The sequence below is a fragment of the Vicia villosa genome, linkage group LG2 (genome assembly GCF_029867415.1).
Source record: "Vicia villosa cultivar HV-30 ecotype Madison, WI linkage group LG2, Vvil1.0, whole genome shotgun sequence".
Classification (NCBI taxonomy): Eukaryota; Viridiplantae; Streptophyta; class Magnoliopsida; order Fabales; family Fabaceae; genus Vicia; species Vicia villosa.
The window spans coordinates 160990755-161012554 of record NC_081181.1 but is presented as its reverse complement, the minus strand read 5'-3'; the positions used below and the strand labels follow the sequence as shown (position 1 = coordinate 161012554).

At 33.2% G+C, this 21800-nt stretch overlaps 1 protein-coding gene across 1 annotated transcript; it reads right to left on the bottom strand.

The window, feature by feature from the left end:
- Window positions 1-289: 289 nt before the first annotated feature.
- Window positions 290-3585, bottom strand: LOC131647270 (alpha-dioxygenase PIOX-like). Its single transcript, XM_058917181.1, has 10 exons — window positions 3430-3585; window positions 2946-3209; window positions 2712-2861; window positions 2278-2411; window positions 1970-2180; window positions 1741-1886; window positions 1429-1656; window positions 1128-1330; window positions 803-1046; window positions 290-713 (listed from the first exon to the last, which is right to left on the bottom strand). The coding sequence occupies exons 1-10, from the start codon at window positions 3550-3552 to the stop codon at window positions 488-490; spliced, it is 1929 nt and encodes a 642-aa protein (XP_058773164.1). The 5' UTR covers window positions 3553-3585; the 3' UTR covers window positions 290-487.
- Window positions 3586-21800: the final 18215 nt, after the last annotated feature.

The window sequence follows — 21800 nt, the reverse complement described above, 5'->3', positions numbered from 1 at the left end:
TAGGTTGCTGTTGCCTCATGATGATAAATTGACCACTTCTCTTCATCAAGTCATCAACATATAGGTTACTGTGTTGTCTCATGATGATAAATTGACCTCTTCTCTTCATCAAGTCATCAATATATAGGTTTTTTTTTTTTTATTTGTTCAAAACATATAAATAATGTTAAAGGGAAGTGATTTGTTTGGAATGTGATCATTTTTAACCAATATCTTAGAGCACTAAGCAAACAAACATTAAATATAAAATTGTATTTTAGAGGAAAACGAAGATGTAAGAGTCGGAAAATTATAGAAGAGAATTCAAATGGAACAACATTACTCAAAACCTCATTAACAGTACAATGTAACAATACAAATGAGATAGAGCTTATTGGAAATCCGAAACTAGATTTATAACTAGTATGGAATCATATCCATTTCTTGGAAATACAAAGTACTATAATAAAAGTGAAAAACACTTCAAGAGAGTGAGTGCTACCAACATTTAGTTAGGAATACGAAGGTAAATTGGAATTGGATTTGGTTTGTTCGGGGGTGCATCCCAAACGGAGAAAGTACTTGAAGCGTTCAACCACTTGTCTGTCATTCCAGGATAATGACGATCAATCACATCCTTTAAGCTCTCGGTCGTGTTCACCCATTCAAACCCCTTTTTGGTATATGTCTCTTCATTGAAGTTGCTTGTGTAAAACCTATCAGCTTCTAGCCTCCTTCAAAATCCATGAAAGTTCAATCAAATCCATTATATGTATTTCTTATACTAAGCAAATTCAACAAATAAAGTTTTAGTTGTTCTTACCTAGATGCCATGATAAGGAATATCACAAAAGCTGTCTCACTAATTGCAAAACCCTTTATCTTTTTCTCAGCCATGAGACCTACTTGTGTATCAAGCAGCTCAACATCATCTCCATATACCTCTTTCAATGCTTTAATTATTTCCTTATCATCTGTCAAATCTTCCCATTTTGAAATAGGTATCAACAACAACGATCTCCTGAATTGGTTATATCTTGCTACTTTCCTCTCTCTGTCTCTATAAACTGCATCATTCATTATATATTAATTGCAGTGTCATTAAAAAATGATCTTTGAAGTAAAAATTGTGACTCAATATATCATACTTTCAAGAGCAGCTAAGTCCACATGATCCGATCTTTCTGTTCCATCGACGTTTTGTGATACGAGATCTCTAAGAAAAGATGGATAGTTCTGAGGCTCTAGAGCTCCAGAAGCTTGGTGACCCATTGATACTAATGTCTGTCCAACTCCTATCTGTGACAAGGCCTTTTCTCCTGGTAGTCCAACCAGATCTTTCATAGGAATCCTATATAATACCAAAAGAAATATATTTTTTAAAAAAAACTTAGAGATTTACAAGGTTTTTGTAGGTTGGATTACGAAAACACAAATATTTTGTCATACTCTTTGATTAATGGTGGAGATTTGTTATCTCCTGGAGGGACATGTATGTTTCTCAAATGGAGGGTATCAGGTAAGAGTGCATGCATTCTATAAACAGTGGTAAATTCCTCAGTTAAAGAGTATGGAACACCATGATTATCTGGTTTTTTCATGCCCACCAATCCACCCAATATGCCATCTCCAACATGTCCAAATGTGTCCTTGAATGTCTTTCCCAATAGTCCATACCTAAAATCAAATCAAAATTTTCATTATCATAAGCAGCACAGGTACCTCTGAAAGTGTTTGCGTCTATAGTTAGTATGTTTTTACCAATTTCCTCGCATGCCTGCAAGTAAAGTGTCAGTTTTAAGAAGCTCGACAGTCCAATCTATGGTGTGAATCTTTGCAATCACAGCCGAAGTCACCAATCTAGCATGGCGATAAAGTTCTTCATCTTTCAAGAGTGGATATTCCTTCTAATAAAGTACAATATTAAAAGAAAATGTGTATTAGTTTTTTGTACTAAAATGAAACTATAGACAACAGTTTATACATATACCTTGAGAGCATCACAAACAGCATTGTGTTCTTGAATGAAAAGGGCTTGCAAAACTGAAACACCAGCCCAACTATTGCGAACATCACCGGATATCGCAATTCCATTTTCGTGTTTTAGCTGACCTTCCTTTGATATTTTCAACTTCCCATCTATTGAAGTTCTCACTTGGCTCAAAACTTTCTCATTGCTTCCATATACCACACTTGCATCCCTGTCATATTATATACATATTCATTCATGTCACTTGTAATTAATTAAAGTTCAATAAATTTTATATATATATATATGGAAAATCAACATGTTCATACCACCAAGGTGTGCGTATGTTTGCATGTCCAGTCTTAATATCATAGAATCCAGTTGGAATTTCCTTTGTTTTCAAGAACTTGAAAGATTTTAATGGACATTGGTTTGCAACCTCCCGTGGTGCAGTGAGTTCAATCTATTATAAAATAAATATAATCACAATATGTTAGTCTTTATAAAGGTTTTAAATATAACCGTCACCGTCATGCACAAGTTTTCGCGGTTTTATTCAGTACACAATTGCAATATTTCATCATAAAACAATAAATAACAGTATCGATATCAACGTCTTCCAATACTGTTTTTGTGGCAATAGTCCGTTTATTAGAACTTGGTGTTTATTTTGTCAAAATACTAAATTGTTTATTAAAAATAATATAAAGAATTTCTTGATAATTTTTTTTATGTAATTTTAAGGTGATGAATCCATTCACACCTGTTGAGTGTCCTCCAAATGGTCAATCCAATCATGTATCATAAACTGAATCCAAGCTGCAGCCAACACATTGAATTGCTTTCCAGTGTCTTTGAATGTTTTTCTTGCCAAAAGTTTTGTCACCACCACCATTGGATCTGGCTTCAACAGCTGAAAAAAAATATCATTCAATCATATTTTTAAATAATCAGAAAATATATATTTTTTTATATGTAATTAATTTACTGTTTTGACCTTGTCCTTCTGATCCACAGGAAGAATGTTTCTGCCAATGAAAGAACCTTCACTTCCAGCATTATCATCAAAAGGGTCATTAAATTTTCCATCAGCAGTTCTATAGGGATAGTCATAAGGATTGGACCTAATTCCTACAGGTGTTTGACCAACATTGAAGAGATTGTATTGTTGGTGAAGATGTCTCCTAGAAGCCAAGTATAGTAGTCCCAAGAACACAGGCAAACGATGCCATATTCCCAACTTGTCAATGGAGTGTATTAACTGTAAATTTCATAGTAAAAAACACAACAAAAGATAATATATAGTTAGAGGTTATGAGCAAAATAATATATTTTGTATAAACTTTGGACTAAATATATTTGAGTTTTTTTTTTCCTTGTATTTTGTTACTCAGATTGTTTATGTATGAAGAAATATATTAGTGATTTGAGTTTATAATATATATATAGTTGATTTGATGAAGAAGGGTATTTATTTGTACCAAGAAGAGAAAAGCATCAATGATGGACATTTTAGCCACTGCTTCGTGAAAATCTTTATGGATGCAATGTTGCACAATTGTTGAAAATATAATTCTAATGGGAGCAATTAGAAGAGGCAACATGGTTTTTGGATGATAGAAAGACTAGTTTTATGAAATTTGTGTGTGTGTATCATTCTAAGAAACTTTTGGGTATTTATAGAAGGAGGAGAGGGGAGGGAAAAGAGAGGACCAAGAAGTTTATTTCTTTTAATTTTTTTATTAAATATTCAAATAACCCGTACAAAATTAATTGAAAATAATGTCACATCTTCTATGATTCAATGGTAGAAATAATTTACTCAGAATAATAACTAATGCAAAATGTTTTCTCTCTCTTTTTAGATGGAGTACTAAACCCACAAGGTTGAGGTTTCTTTTTTTAATCAAAAGAGGACATTGGCCCATCATATATATATATATATATATATATATATATATATATATATATATATATATATATATATATATATATATATATATATATATATATATATATATATATATATATATATATATATATATATATATATATATATATATATATATATAATAGTTACACAAAAATGAGGGGGATTAAAGTCAAAATTTCAAACCTAACATATAATTAGGAATATTTAATTTATTCTTATTGAAAGTCCATATTTACATTAGGATGTATATCATTCCACCCGGTATAGTTAGTTACACCTAAATTAGCTAACTTATTTGCACAATGATTTTCTTCTATGTGGATGTGAGTTGCGAAGATGTTTAATTTGTTTAGAGTTTGAATACATTTGTCGCATCTATTTTTAAGCTTCTAAGGCACGACAAATGCTTTATTGAAGGCAAGCACCACAAGCTTCGAATCCTTCTCCAACCACAACCTATCCCAATTTTGACTCACAACATGCTCCATTCTTAAAATTGCTCTCATGAGCTCAGCATATAAAACATTTTCATGACCAAAATTACACGTAAAACTTCCCAAATGATCACCGTTATGGTTTTTGAAAATGCCACCGCAAACTGCTAACAGAGGAGTTCCAACTAAAACACGATTTATACTAACCTTGATCTAAAATAAAGAAGGGGGCACCACAAGACTTCTTTACAGATCTACACTTTGGAAGGGTGAGCATTGATAACGAAATATTTTAAAATAACAAAATTTTGAATATTATGGTTGGTGCATTTGGTGCTGATATATGTTGTGAGTGAAATAATGAAGGAACAACATGATTTCTAAAAAGAAATTAAGCTTTGAAATCGAGCTTTATTTCTAGCGTTCCAAATACGAGCGATTGTGTTGGTCACTGATGAGAATGTAGCATGTGTGAGTAGTGTGGATAATAGTCTCACATTAGATAGGAATGTTGTGACTTGAGCATTTATAAGTGGGAGAACTCACTCACCTATCACCTTAAAGTTTTGGGTGAATAAGTGGCGTGTCTCTCACAAAGGTGTGTTGCTTAAAGAAAGTCTTACAAAGTATCAGTAATCCCTAGTGAAAAACTCTCCCAACAAATGGTAACGCGAGCCTTTGGTTTCGAGAAACGGTCTAGTTTACTTGTATCGAAAGTCAACGGTGCCGCAGGGTGGTGTTTAAGAAACGTCCTGTTAAAGAGTGTCAACGGCGCCACAAAGGTGGTGAGTAAGAAATGTTTTGTGCAGTACAATAGTTTGTGGACTTGAGGGGGAACATTAAGTGTGAGTAGTGTGAATAATAGTCTCACATTGGATAAGAATGTGGTGACTTAGCGTTTATAAGAGAGAACACTCACTCACCTATTACCTTAAGATTTTGGGTAAATAGGTGGTGTCTCTCTAACAAAGGTGTGTTGCTCAAAGGAAAGTCCCACAAAGTAGAATGCTCATTGCTCGACCCCCTGATTGTTGCGCCAACAAATGGTATCAGAAGCCTTTGATTTCGAGAAAAGGACTGACTTACTTGTATCAAAATGTCCGTAGGTAGTGTTCTGTTGAGGAGAGTCAATAGTGATACAAGTGTGTGTGGAAGAAAGAGCTTTCACTTGAGGGAGAGCATTGTGGATAAACTCACACTTGAGCGGGAGTGTTGAGAACATAGTAAGTGTGAGCAGTGTGGATAATAGTCCCACATTGGATAGGAATGTAGTGACTTGAATATTCGTAAGTGAGAAAATCCACTCACCCATCACCTTAAGTTTTTGGGTGAATAAGTGGTGTGTCTCTCACAAAGGTGTGTTGCTCAAAACAATTCTACAAAATAGAATGGTCCTTGCTCGACCTTCCGATTATTGCGCTAACAGTCAACACTATAAGATTCACCACTTTGCATTGCAAATAGTGGCTGCTGTCACTGATCTTCAAGCAGTCCTCAAGAGAAAAATGAAATTGATTCTATTTAAGTAGAGGGTTGTATGGTTGAATACCAAACTTTAAAAAAAAAACTATGAACTTTTTTAAATATTAAAATGCATTGATTTTTTTCTTTACCAAAAATAACATGTTACATTTTTTTCTACCATTTATAATAAATACTCTTATATAAATATTAATTGATTCTCTCACTTAGAAAATAATTTTGTTAAGAGTGAAAACCCATTTTAGTCTCTCACAAAAATTAGAGAGCTTAAATTAATCTCTAAGAAAAAAGTCTTTATTTAGTCCCTTGTAAAATTTAACTGAGTCATGTTAGTCCCTCTGTTAAAATTTTTTTCAAATCGTTTTTTTTTTCTACTTTTGAACCGTGACTGGACTGCCTATGTGTATTATTTTTATTTAGGTGGACTTATTATTTTTAATTCCAATTATTTTAAAAAGAGTCTTAGGCACATGCAAGAGTATATTACCACCTATTCAACAAAGGAAGATTGAAAAATTAAAGGTAGAGAGCAATAAATGGACACCTCAGATAACAGGTGATGATCAATATGAGGTTCGAAGACATGGTACAAGCCTTGGTGTGAACTTGGATTTGCAAACATGTACTTGTCAAATGTGGCAATTAACTGGTATTCCTTGTATTCATGCCATTGCATCTATAACATATAAGGTTGAGAAGCCTGAGAATTATATGCATCAGTGGCTCACAATTGAAGCTTTGAATGCTACTTATGATCATTATATTCGACCGGTCAACAGCCAAGTATGTTGGAAAATTATAGAGCATCCTAAGCCAGAACCACCAAAGATGAAAAGACCTATTGGCAGACCAAAGAAGCATAGAAGAAAAGATGCAATTTTCAGAAGATATGCCTGGGAGCGGAACACGCAAGGTTAAAAGAAGATATGAAGTGATTTTCCCAAAGTGTGGTGAAGCTGGTCATTATGAAAAGACATGTAAAGGACCTCCAAAACCAGGATATGTGAAAAAAAAAACGAAAAATATAGCAAAGAAAACAACAACTATGGAGAATTGGTCACAGACTCAGCCTCAATCACAAAGTTTTTCACATGTAATAATTTGTCACTTCTACTTTTGCTTGTACGTTATTTCAATCTAATATTTTGTTATTATTTATGCGCAGGAATCACCACAACCACAAGTTGTAAGGCCTCCTCCTGTTAGGCCACCACCATCTCCTTCTGTTCGGCCATCATCTCTTCTAGTTAGGCCGCCACCACCACCTTTCATTGCACGTCCTTCCATAGTTGGAACTTCATCGACCCGACCACCAACATCTCCATTTTGTCCTCCATGTTCATCTCAATCTCCACAAATTGGACCTAGTAGTTCAAGATTCATGCCTACTCTTAGATTTACACAATGACGGTCAACATGATGTTTCCTTCTACTTTATTTAGTTTGTCTTTTGAATTTGGTGGCACCATCATATGTTTTGCTTTTAAATTGTAATTATTGGTACATCGTTCTTTGCAAGGACACTTGTTTGTTTTATTTTGGTGATACTGGATGTTTTAGATTTTTAAGTTCTATTTTTTATACAATATTTTGGAATTTGATGTTAATAAAATATTTTGAATTTTATTGTACTATAACATTTTGAATTTTATGGTACACCTATAACATATGTGATGATAATGTAGAATTTTGCGGTTTGGTTTCAATGCGATGATACTATAATGTATGATTGAACCTATGAGACTAAGATTGAACCTATGATACTATAATGTATGATTGAACCTATGATACTACAAGGAATTAAAAATGATTTTATTTTTAATTTAGAGATCAAATTATATAAATTATTGCTAATAATTGAAAAATAATAAGAAAATATATTGATATAAGTGTTATTTTTAAGTTAAAACAAAAAAAATATATTGATTTAGTGGTAGAGCATATTACCTATAGACCAAAGGGTCCTTGGTTTAACTCTTGTTTGGTGCAAAATTTTGTTTTTTTAGATTTATTTGTTAACTAAATAAAATTAATTTACATTTAAACTCTCTAATTTTGGTGAGGGACTAAAATAGATCTTCAGTCTTTTATTAAATTATACTTGTCAATTAATTTAATACAACAATCCATTATTTTAGTTTCCTTATTCTTGTCAAAAGTGTCTTATTATTAAGGAAAAAGTAGTAGTATTTTATTAGAAATTTTTTAATAAGTTTGCAAAAAAGATTAAAAACTTATAAAACTTACAAAAACTTAAAAACTTATTAACATTTAAATTGAATGACATATTCAAAAAAGTTGTGTTCTAAATAAATAACATTTTTAATATTCAGTACAATTATATTTAATTGTGTCAATTAATTTGCATTATTTTGAATTTAGTATTTGTTTTTGTATTTATGATAAATATAAGTGCATAAAAATATTTAAGAAAAATATAAAAAATTTAAATTGACATAATTTTCTTAATCTGCATTAAATAATTACTTATTTCACTTATTTTAAAATGATAGATTAAATAATATGATAGAGATCTCGAAAAAAATATATGAAATTTATAATTATAAATAAAATGGTTATTTTTCAATAAAAATTAAAGTGCGTATATAACATAATAAATTTTACATTTAAAATAAATTGAAAATTTAAATTATCATAATTATATACTGTAAAAAGAAAAATATTGATTAATCTTTTTTTTCTTCTTAATGATGAAAAAAAGAGTCACTAAAAAACCCAACAATCTCACATAAAAATAATATTAGCTCTACCTAATAGAAAAAAAATACTAGTACAACAATTAGGAACCACATCAAAATAGTGAGTTAATATATATTAAGACAATAAAACCCATTTAATTAAAGCATCTGCCAATTTATTTGTTTCATCCAAGACAATATCAATCTTGATTGCTTCGACGATAATTCTAGAAAAATTGAAAAATATTTGACATATTCTCGATAATTCAGTTGAGTTAATGTTGCAGAAATAACCGATTACAATGTGCAGATTTAAAATTGTAACATTCTATTTATTTATGATTTTATATATATTGGACTAAATTATAATCATTAAAATATTAAAAAGAAACATATTAGAATACACAAGAAATAGTAGTGTTTATGAAAAAAAAAAAAAAGTTGATTCAGTTATCAATAAAAAAAAGACAATTTTTTTATATGGTCTTCTTTTCAAATGAATCAATTTGTTCTACGGAAATTTCTTTATTCATCTCCCTAATCTTCTTGGTCACCCGCTGCGAATTTTTCAGAAAGCCCCTATATTTCGGAGATACATCTCCGAAATTATTTTTTTTCTGAAAAAAGTTGATTTCGGAAATGCACTTCCGAAAACACGAAAAAAAGGTCTTTGGAGAGAGGGGTGTCTTCGGAGATGCATATCCAAAATATTTCAAGACCAAATTGGTCTTGGAATGTTTCGGATATACACTTCCAACAAAATTTAATAATTATTAAAAAATTAAAATCAAGGTGAATCAATACAATTAATAGGTATAAAATCAAGGTGAATCAATAAAATGAAGGTGAATCAATAAACTCAAGGTGAATCAAAATTTCCTAAACAATTTTAAAGTTAAAAATTATTTTACTAACTTATATAAATTATTTTACTAACTTATATAAAAAATTAATTTTATAAGTAAATTTTGAATTATATGGAATTAAATATAAAATTTATTCATTAAATAAAATTAAGACAATTTTTTTTAAAATTTTTTTAAACTAAATGAAAAATTATAATTTATTTTTAATTATGAAAAATAATTTTTTTATCATAATTCATTATGAAAAATAATTTTTTTATCACTATTATTATTATTATTATTATTATTATTTTTACTTGATCTCTTTCATTATTATTATCAACCGTAGAAACATGAATTGAAATTATTCATAACTACATTTTAATAATTCGAATTATTTTAAATTTTTTATAATTGAAATTATTTTAATTAAAATTATTTTAAATTTTAAAATATGAATTAGAATAGAAATATATAATAATTATTATTCATAACTAATAAATTATATCAACATATATAATTATTATTATTCATTACTCATAAATTATATAAAGTTTATGATACGTGAATTAATTAATATCCTAAAATTTTTAATTTTTAATTTTTAGGATTTTTAATTTTTTTGGTTTTTTCGATCTCCGAATTAATAAAAATCCCAATTCTTAAGATTTTTTGAGCGAAATCTGAAAAAATTAAAAAAAAAAAAAAATACTTCGGAGATACATCTCCGAAGCAGAGACATCTTGAAAGTTTTGCTAAGGGTCACCCCATAGGAGGTAGATAAAAAAAATTTCGTGTTCTAATCAAACATTGCTTCTCTCTAAATAATTTGTACATGTTTTAAAAATTGAATACATGTTTATTGCAACTATGTGAATACACACTGTCTAAGAAAAAAACAAGTGAGTAGTCACAAACCAAGATAAGGTAGCGTACATTATTTGACATCTGTTGCATATTTCGATTCTATGGATAAAAGCAATCAATCATAATGAACACCTTTAAAATCATTAACTAATTCAATCAAGTAATTCTACACATGGCCAACGTGGATTTAGACTTTAAAGTTTTAGGTATTATTTTAAAAATTGGACCAGTCATCAAATTGGTGAGAGTATTGAATTATTGATTTATTGGTCGGACTATTGAATCATTAGTCGAACCACATGATCAAACCAGATTAAATCAAATACTGTAACTTGGTTTAATAGATCTATTATTATGACAAAATTATATAAATATAAAACCGATCGAACCAGATCATTCAACCTCTAAAAAAAATATAACTAACACTTAAAATTTTAAAAATATCATATCATAAATTTACTAAATTCTAATTCATAAACTAAATTCAACGACGACAAATTTCAAAAACAGAAACAAAATAACATTAATGACCTATATGAAAAGCTTATAGAGCTTATTAACCGAAAACCAATTCAACAAAGAATCATAAAACAACAACAAATCTCAAAACGTTTAATAGAAATATTATATGTTACAAAGAGTCATATTGCAATAGTAACATTATAAAAGAACAACAGTATATAACAAATTTTATATAATAGAACAAATTTGGTATAGTAGGACAATAGAAATAATTTAATTTGGTATAGTAGGACAATAGAAAAAATTTGGTATAATAAAACCCTATATGCCTATATAATAGAACACTATAATAAAACAATACAAATTTCTATATGTTACAAAGTCTAATAGTAACCTATATAAAGAACAACACTAAGTCTAACAGTAATCATATTGCAATCAAAAGAACAACACAACTAAGTATTCAACAATTTAATCATGCAATTAAAAAAAAGCAATTGAACCGGACGGCTTACGGAAACTGCCGATTTTGTGGTTTTGATCGGTTCAATCCGGTTTACGCCATTTTGAAGACAAACACGATTCAACTAATGAACCAAGCCGGTCATTGGTCCAGTTTATGGTCCAACCGACTGGTCCGATCCTATTTATACAACATTGATTTTAAGAATAAATGTTGTCTTCACAAAATTTTTAAAAAAGAAATAATTTTTTTATAAGAAAATAACTATATTAATATAGCTAGATATCAAATGTTAATAGTACAAATAAAAGGGGATCAACCACACTCGTACCGAACAACTAATACAACAACAACAAAATAAAACAACAACTAGTCTAAAAAACACCAACATTACAAGATTAAAACATATTCAAAGAGAACAAAAAGCAAAAAAAAAAAAAAAAGAAGCAAAAACCAAGAGCACCGGAGAGAAGCACAAGCTAGATCTCCCCAACCAAAGATCCGCGAATAAGAAAAAGGCACCAATTTTTAGTGAGCAGTAAGAATATACCATAAGGAAATCAAAGACATGCAAGCTGCTATTGGCTCAGATACCTGATAGGGTTATCGAGTCAGGCTAAGAAAACACGTGAATTTCCCATAGACCTATCAAGATATCATTTCTAAGGCAAAACAATACTCAAATCTGCCATGTCCTTCGCTAACACCAATTTACTTGAAAACAATATATCATTAAGAGATTTTTATATTGACAAGACCACAACATGCCATATCATACTACACCCTCTAAGAATATATGTACTGCTAAGAGTGAGAAACATCTGAAAAAGGGGTCAGAGAATCCATTGGTATAGCTACATACCACCACAGCCAACTAAATGTAATATACCAGACATATATTACTACATTGCAAGTCACAAAAAGGTGAGAGGATGGCTCTAGAAACCTCGAGCAAAAATTGCAAAAACACCCTCTAGTCTAATGAATATCCCCCCTATTTAGTAGGTTTTCTCTGGTAGAAACCTATCTTAAAGTAGTTGCTAACTACCTTAGATACTAGTGAGAATTGACTCCAATAACAAGACCTACCTTAAAGTAGTTGAGGATATTTCTTTCAATATTGCTTCTTTCATCCACGGATCTTGGTCGGTTAATATAGTTCTCAGTGGCTTCTTCATTACAACTATAAAAGTCTATAAAAAGGATAAAATAAAAAATTAAAGAAAAGGGGTAACATAATAAAATTTTATAGAAAAAAAGCAAGAACTACCTTCATTAACCAATGAAATACAGACATTGTTTCATTCTGTAAAAGTGTACATCCAAAAAGTATAGTCTTTCCATGGTTATTCATACCCACACAAATTCTAAACGGTATTACATAAGAATTTACCTTGTATGTAATATCAAATACAACAACATCACCATATTTTTTGTACAAATCAAAACAAGAAGCAGGGGACCAAAAAATATGCACTAGCCTTTTTTCTTCACCAAGTGTATAAGCATATTGAAACTTAGAGTAACTCTTTTTTACATTCTCACAATACTTTAAAAGATCGATAGCATCAATTTCTTTCAACTTTTTTATTGGATTTCAAAAAAAAAATGTGAATGTCTTTTTCAATAAATGGGAGATATCCATGCTTCACATTATTCTCTAACTCTAAGACACACATTATGTTATGAATGAGATTGAAAATTGGAGGGAAGTGAGGTTAGGATAGTGATACATGTGAGAAAGGTCATTGATCAAAGGTTGGCATTTAGTTATTGGTGATTCGTGTGAGAAAGGTTATTGAACAAAATTTGGGTTCCATTTGTGTTGTATTTGCTTGAAGTGATTTTGTGTTAGTTGCTTTGAAATGAGTTTGTTTTGAGGGTGAAAACCGTGTGTTTTGGAGGTAGTCCCAATTTGATGGGGAATGTTTATGTATGTTATGTGTTTGTGTATGATGCTACTGCTTAATGTTTATGTTTGTGATGAATTGAATGATATGGGATGCTGATGATGGCAATAGAACGTGATGGAGTGAAGCAAGGCATGAAGATGATGATGAGGCTCAGGTACAAGGTTTGAAGGATAATGGATGGAATGTAGAAGATGATGAATGCATCTTTATTTTCCTTTTTTTATCTTTGATCTAATATGTATGTAATGTATTATTACACAAAATGTGATGAAGAAGATGAATGTGCCATATTGGCGGCACAGAAAACAATTTGAATATTGAGTATGAATGTTCAGCTTTTACAATAACCTAACTGGGCTTATATATACAACAGGGCCGTCTTTGAGGGCATACAAGGCGGGCTACCGCACAGGGCCTCTAGTTAAATTGTAAGTAAATAGGGTCTCATAAATCTTAGCCACTATTAACATGGGGTTAAATAGGGCCTCTAATTATTTGTTCATGGTTGAATCATAACTAACCTACACAGAGCCTCCAAAAAATTGAGACGGCCCTGATATACAATATAGGTAACAACCCAGTATACTAGATAAAGCCCAAATGGGTAAAATACAAAAGGCCCAATATAATCTAATACCCCTCCTTAAACTCGGGGTATATGGAATATAGTCCTAGCTTAGAAATGTTATCAGAAAATGGTTTCAAGTCTAACGGTTTTGTAAAAATATCGGCTATCTGTTGAGATGAAGGAACATGCAAGAGACAAAATAAATGTTGATGAAGATTCCCTCGTACGAAGTGGAAATCCAGGTCAATATGTTTGGTGCGTTCGTGAAAAGACGAATTGTTTGCTATGTGTATTGTTGAGGCATTGTCGCAGTACAGAACATCAGGGGTGGTAAACGGTATGCGAAGTTCGGTTAGGAGGTTAGTGAGCCATTGAAGTTCACAAACGGTGGAGGCCATGGAGCGGTATTCGGCTTCAATGGAGCTGCGAGATAAAGTGGCTTGTTTCTTGGATTTATAGGAAATAAGTGATTCTCCTAAGTAGATGCAGTAGCCATTCACAAATTTACGAGTTTCTAGGCATGTGACCCAGTCTGAATCAGAAAAAGCTTTGAGTTGAAGAGTTGATTTTGTAGGAAACAAGATGCCTTGGGCTAGGGATGCTTTGAGGTATCGTAGCACGCGCATGGCTGCAGAATAATGGATGTCAGTTGGTTGATTCATGTGTTGAATTAGCTGCTGGACGACATAGGATATGTCGGGTCTTGTGTTGAGGAGGTATATGAGTTGACCAACTAATCTCCTATATTGCGTGGGATCTTCAAATGGTGTGCCATCAGTTGATTGTAGTCTTGTTGTAACACCCCATTTTTAATTATTTAATCATCGTGTGTTATTTTAATTGTTTGGCCTTGTTAAGGGTGTGTGGTTGAGCGTGTAGGTGTGGAGTCCATAGTGGGACGGGTAGACTGGAAATGTCGGTAGTAATTAAGTGATATAAGTAATAATAGTTTTATTTTTATTATTATAATTACTACCATTATTATGATTATGTTGAATTGGTTGAAGTCAAGCCGAGCGCTTGAGTATTGTTTGATTTGTCGATGCAGATTCGTATATTATGTTAGAACAAGATTTGTTCCGATCAATTATCTTAGTTTTGATGATAACAATAATATGAATTTTGCTTAAGATAATATGGTACTCTAATCCAATGCAATTTCCTTTTCAGGAAATATATAAAGAGTACGCATAATTCAGCGCTCAGAAGCTTTGTCTCAAAGGGTTCAGCATGCAACATCAGAACATGGTCTGGCAAGACATCAGAAGATGGTCGAAGCAGAATCAGAAGATAGGTCTATGGAAGCATCAGAAGAACATGAGATCAGAAGCACTGAAGTTCTGATGGTATCACGCACAGAAGCACTTCAAGGTCAGAAGATCAGAAGATGCTTTGCACCAAGCTGTTTGACTCTGATGATATTCAAACATTGTATTCACAAACATCAGATCAGAAGGAAGTACAAGTGGCAAGCTACGCTGACTGACAAAAGGAACGTTAAAAGCTATAATAGGCAACGTCAGTAGACACAGCGTGAACAAGGCTCGAGGTAGTTGACAAAAGCGTATAACATTAAATGCGATGCTGTACGGAACACGCAAAGCATTAAATGCACTCAACGGTCATCTTCTCCAACGGCTATAAATATGAAGTTCTGATGAGAAGCAAGGTTAACGATTCTGAACAAAAACAACGCCTATTAACTTGCTGAAACTCTGTTCTATTCAAACTCAGAATCTTCATCTTCATCAAAGCTCACTACATTGCTGTTGTAATATATTAGTGAGATTAAGCTTAAACGTTAAGAGAAATATCACAGTTTGTGATTATAGCTTTTAAGAAGCAATTGTAATACTCTTAGAATTGATTACATTAAGTTGTAAGGAACTAGAGTGGTCGTGTGGATCAGTATACTCTAGGAAGTCTTAGAGGTTATCTAAGCAGGTTGTAACTAGAGTGATCGTGTGGATCAGAAGACTCTAGAAAAGTCTTAGAGGGTATCTAAGCAGTTGTTCCTGGGGTGATCAGTGTGTGATCAGAAGACTCTGGAAGACTTAGTTGCTGACTAAGTGGAGAACCATTGTAATCCGTGCGATTAGTGGATTAAATCCTCAGTTGAGGTAAATCATCTCTGCGGGGGTGGACTGGAGTAGTTTAGTTAACAACGAACCAGGATAAAAATAACTGTGCAATTTATTTTTATCTGTCAAGTTTTTAAAGCTACACTTATTCAAACCCCCCCTTTCTAAGTGTTTTTCTATCCTTCAATTGGCATCAGAGCGCCGGTTCTAAGGTGCAAGCACTTAACCGTGTTTAGAAAAGATTCAGGAAGAGAAAAACGCTTCAGTAAAAGATGGCTGATGAAACTGCAAAGTCTACACCTGCATCTACATCTGGCTCTGCTGAGCAACACAACGGTAACAATGGTTATACTAGACCGCCGGTATTTGATGGTGAAAACTTTGAATACTGGAAAGATAAACTGGAAAGTTACTTTCTTGGTCTAGATGGTGATCTATGGGATCTTCTGATGGATGGTTACAAACATCCAGTAAATGCCAGTGGCGTAAAGCTGACATGGCAAGAAATGAATGATGATCAGAAGAAGCTTTTCAGGAATCATCATAAATGCAGAACTGTTTTGCTGAATGCTATCTCTCATGCTGAGTATGAGAAGATATCTAACAGGGAAACGGCCTATGACATATATGAGTCCTTGAAAATGACTCATGAAGGAAATGCTCAAGTCAAGGAGACTAAAGCTCTCGCTTTAATCCAGAAGTATGAAGCCTTCAAGATGGAGGATGATGAAGACATTGAAAAGATGTTTTCAAGATTTCAAACTCTTACTGCTGGATTGAGAGTTCTTGACAAGGGATACACCAAGGCTGATCATGTAAAGAAGATCATCAGAAGCTTACCCAGAAGATGGGGTCCTATGGTGACTGCATTCAAATTGCAAAGAATCTGAATGAAGTTTCTCTGGAAGAGCTTATCAGTGCCTTGAGGAGTCATGAAATAGAGCTGGACGCAAATGAGCCTCAAAAGAAAGGTAAGTCTATTGCATTAAAATCCAATATCAAGAAATGCACTAACGCTTTTCAGGCTAGAGAAGAAGATCCTGAAGAATCAGAATCTGAAAAAGAAGATGAACTGTCCTTGATCTCCAGAAGGCTAAATCAACTCTGGAAGACCAAGCAAAGGAAGTTCAGAGGCGTCAGAAGTTCAAAGAAATTTGAACGTGGAGAATCTTCTGATGACAGAAGATTTGACAAGAAGAAGGTCATGTGCTATGAATGCAATGAGCCTGGACACTTCAAGAATGAATGTCCAAAACTTCAGAAGGAAAATCCCAAGAAGAAGTTTCATAAGAAGAAAGGTCTTATGGCAACCTGGGATGAGTCAGAAGATGATTCAGACTCTGAAGATGAGCAGGCTAACTGTGCGCTGATGGCGACAGAAGATGACGGATCAGAATCTACATCAGAATCAGATTCTGAAGAGGTATTTTCTGAACTTACTAGAGATGAGTTAGTTTCCGGTCTAACTGAACTTCTGGAATTCAAGTCTCAGATTAGTCTCAAATACAAAGAGCTGAAAAAGCTACTTGAATTTGAAACAAAGAAGCTTGAGTTGGAGAATTCTGAATTAAAAGAAAAACTTTTAAAATTATCCAATAATGTTGGATCTCCTTCTGATTCAGAAAAATCCACTCATAGTCTAAACCATATTCTGAAAGAATATGATTTAAGTTTCAGGAAGTTCTTATCTAGAAGTATTGGCAGAAGTCAGCTAGCTTCTATGATATATGCTGTGTCTGGAAACAAAAGAGTCGGCATTGGTTTTGAGGGTGAAACCCCATACAAACTTGAACCTGTTGATGAAATGAAATTTACATACAAGCCATTGTATGATCAGTTCAAGTATGGCCACTCCCATGATATTAGGCACACTTCACATGCTCAAAGTTTTCACATAACACACACCAAAAAGCATGTGACACAACCTAGGAAATATCATGAAACTCACATTAAAAATTATCATGCTGTTCCTCCTATTGCTTACAATGTTAAACCCAAGTTCAATCAGAACTTGAGAAAATCTAACAAGAAAGGACCCAAGAAGATGTGGGTACCTAAGGATAAGATTATTCCTATTGCAGATATCCTTGGCTGCAAAAAGGACAAAGCACAACATGTCATGGTACCTGGACTCTGGATGCTCACGACACATGACAGGAAGAAGGTCTATGTTCCAAGACCTGGTGCTTAAGTCTGGAGGAGAAGTCAAGTTTGGAGGAGATCAGAAGGGCAAGATAATTGGCTCTGGAACTATAAAGTCTGGTAACTCTCCTTCCATTTCTAATGTACTTCTTGTAGAAGGATTATCATATAACCTCTTATCTATCAGTCAATTGAGTGACAATGGTTATGATATAATCTTTAATCAAAAGTCTTGCAAGGCTGTAAATCAGAAGGATGGCTCAATCCTATTTACAGGCAAGAGGAAGAACAACATTTATAAGACAGATCTGCAAGATCTTATGAGTCAGAAGGTGACTTGTCTTATGTCTGTTTCTGAAGAGCAGTGGGTCTGGCACAGAAGATTAGGTCATGCTAGTTTGAGAAAGATTTCTCAGATTAACAAACTGGATCTTGTCAGAGGACTCCCTAATCTGAAATTCAAATCAGATGCTCTTTGTGAAGCATGTCAGAAGGGCAAGTTCTCCAAACCTGCATTCAAGTCCAAGAATGTTGTTTCTACCTCAAGGCCATTAGAACTCTTGCACATTGATCTGTTTGGCCCAATCAAAACAGCATCTGTCAGAGGGAAGAAATATGGATTAGTCATCGTAGATGATTATAGTCGCTGGACGTGGGTAAAATTCTTGAAACACAAGGATGAGACTCATTCAGTGTTCTTTGATTTCTGCATTCAGATTCAATCTGAAAAAGAGTGTAAAATCATAAAGGTCAGAAGTGATCATGGTGGTGAATTTGAGAACAGATCCTTTGAAGAATTCTTCAAAGAAAATGGTATTGCCCATGATTTCTCTTGTCCTAGAACTCCACGGCAAAATGGAGTTGTAGAACGAAAGAATAGGACTCTGCAAGAAATGGCCAGAACCATGATCAATGAAACCAATATGGCTAAGCATTTCTGGGCAGAAGCAATAAACACTGCATGCTATATTCAGAATAGAATCTCTATCAGACCTATTCTAAATAAGACTCCTTATGAATTGTGGAAGAATAAAAAGCCCAACATTTCGTATTTCCATCCTTTTGGATGTGTATGCTTTATTCTGAACACTAAAGATCATCTTGGTAAGTTTGATTCCAAAGCTCAAAAGTGTTTCCTTCTTGGATATTCTGAACGCTCAAAAGGCTACAGAATATACAATACTGAAACATTGGTTGTGGAAGAATCAATCAATATCAGGTTTGATGATAAGCTTGGTTCTGAAAAACCAAAGCAGTTTGATAATTTTGCAGATTGTGATATTGATATATCAGAAGTTGTTGAGCCAAGAAGCAACGCATCAGAAGCAGAGCTTCTCAGAAGCAAAGAATCGGAAGATCAAGTATCAGCTTCTCTGGAGAATCTAAGCATTTCTGAAGAACCATCTGTCAGAAGATCATCCAGACTCATCTCTGGTCATTCAGAAGATGTCATTCTTGGAAAGAAGGATGATCCAATCAGAACAAGAGCATTCCTTAAGAACAATGCAGACTGTCAATTAGGTCTTGTATCTTTGATCGAGCCAACTTCTGTTGATCATGCTCTAGAAGATCCAGACTGGATAATTGCTATGCAAGAAGAATTGAATCAGTTTACAAGGAATGATGTTTGGGATCTTGTTCCTAGACCAGATGGATTCAATATAATCGGTACAAAATGGGTCTTCAGAAACAAGCCCAGAATGAGAAGATGAGAAGTTCTTATGTATGGGTATCTTCTGAAATGAAATCTTTTTCAGAAGTTCTGATTGAAATCTTTTAGAAATTATGATTCGGTTATTACTAAAGTTTCATTGTCTAAGTTGATTCAGAACCTCTTTTAAAGCAAAACAGCTGTAACGTTTTATCTCGGGATGGTAAACCTGTCGTTACTGTTCATGGATAAGCGCGCGTGCAGTTGAAGGGACGCCAACCATAGGTAACTGTGCTAGTCACCTCATTTGTCTTTATTATCTCTCCTCATGTCACGTAACATTAAATGCTAATCATCATTTGTTTCATTTTATTTTCTTTTAAATACTCTTCAAACGCTTCTCCTTCCCTCTCATATTTTCTCTATTACACTCTGTCTTTGTTTTCTTTCTCTATCTTTTTTGCATTCATATCAAACCCTAGCTGTTCATTATCTGCAAATCCATCATGAACTCTTCATCAAGCCCAGGAAACCATGGAAATGATCAAAACAAAAAGAGAAAAGCTGTTGAAACATCTTCGTCCAAACCCAAAAAGATAAAATCACCTATGACCCTCTCAAGGTGAATCCATTCGAAGCAAAGTTGTCTGGAAACTATTCTAGACGTGTGTTTCAACCCCCTGGTGAAAGCCCTCCATCATCTCCATCTTCTTCCTCATCTTTTTACCTTCAAGACTCAACTTCCTCTTCATCTAACCTTTCCTCTCCCTCAACCCATTCCAAAGATATCTCTTCATCTTCACCTGCTGAGAATGTTGTTTCTGATAGAGATTGTGGAAGATCTGCATCAGAATCAAGTCTCCCTGACCCCTCGCCTGGAAGCCCAAGAAGCAGTAAATTATGACAGGGTTCAAGACACGCTGGCGCAGATTTTGTCTTAGCTAGGGTCTTAGTCTTTGGTCTTAGTAGTTTTCTTTCCTTGTTGCATCTGCTTGTTAAAAATCTTCTTTTGTAATATCTTTTGATTATCAATGAAAAGTTTCTTTGTTTTACACTCCAGTGATTTTATTTGTCGTTTTATTCATCCGAATCTTTTGATATATTCTTTTTGATGTTATGACAAAAAGGGGGAGAAAGATATATGATAAATGATTTGATTAATCTATCAGTTGCTGGGTAAAGCTCCCACACATTTTCTAACAAGAACTGCAAGTTCTATATGGTTTAAGTGTTTTGCAGGTATAAAGAAGTGAAGAGAATCTTCAAAGCAAAGAAGCAAAACCATAAGAAGTGTTATTCTGTAAAAAGAATAAACTCATGGAAACTGAAGCAAGCTGAGTGCTGTCAAGCTTCAGAAATCAGAAGCAAGAAAGAAGAATGAATCAGAAGCACTGATAATAGAATTTGATCCATATTTGTCTATTTGCTCTGACAAAATTCTATTTGCTCTGATACATTATTTTAGCCTATATGGCTCTGATACATATAATGTGTTCTAATATACATTTTATGTTCTGACTCGTTCATGCTGACTTTTGTCGTTTAGTTTTTGTTCTGTAACATTTCAGGATGTAGAGATGCTCTGATGATGCTCTGGTACATTCAACAATGTTCTGATACAAATCTAGCATGAAGTGATGTTGGTAGAAATTCAAAGCTCTGAAGCTATCCGAGGGAAGCAGAAATCAGAAGCTGTGATTGTTCTAAAGATCCAGAAAACTCAAGTTCTGAAGCTGTCCTAAATGGAAGCAGAAATCAGAAGTTGTGAATGTTCTGAAGATCAAAGAAATTCAAGTTCTGAAGCTGTCCTAAATGGAAGCAGAAATCAAAAGCTGTGAATGTTCTGAAGATCAAAGAAATTCAAGTTCTGAAGCTGTCCTAGATGGAAGCAGGAATCAGAAGCTGTGAGTGTTCTAGGGATCTAAAGAAATTCTAGTTCTGAAGCTGTCCAATGGAAGCAGAAGTCAGAAGCTACGAATTCTCTGAAGACAAAAGCTTATGTGATCGTCTCTACCGAAATAATCAGGGAAGTCTTTTATTAAAGCTCTTCGAGTATTTATTTCAGGGGGAGATTATTTATCTCAGGGGGAGATTGTTAATCTCAGGGGGAGACATATTCATATGCTTATGCTATAGCTGTGTAATTTGTCTTTTGCTGTCTGCTCTTTCTGATCGCAAATTCATATCATTTATATATGTTTTTGTCATCATCAAAAAGGGGGAGATTGTTAGAACAAGATTTGTTCTGATCAATTATCTTAGTTTTGATGATAACAATAATATGAATTTTGCTTAAGATAATATGGTACTCT

Bases quoted from the DNA above. Each gene is read 5' to 3' on its own strand.
- LOC131647270 (XM_058917181.1), bottom strand. From the start codon at position 3,552: ATGTTGCCTCTTCTAATTGCTCCCATTAGAATTATATTTTCAACAATT. The intron at 3,210-3,429 runs GTACAAATAAAT...TGAAATTTACAG, and splicing joins TTGATGCTTTTCTCTTCTTG to TTAATACACTCCATTGACAA. The intron at 2,181-2,277 runs GTATGAACATGT...ATAATATGACAG, and splicing joins AACATACGCACACCTTGGTG to GGATGCAAGTGTGGTATATG.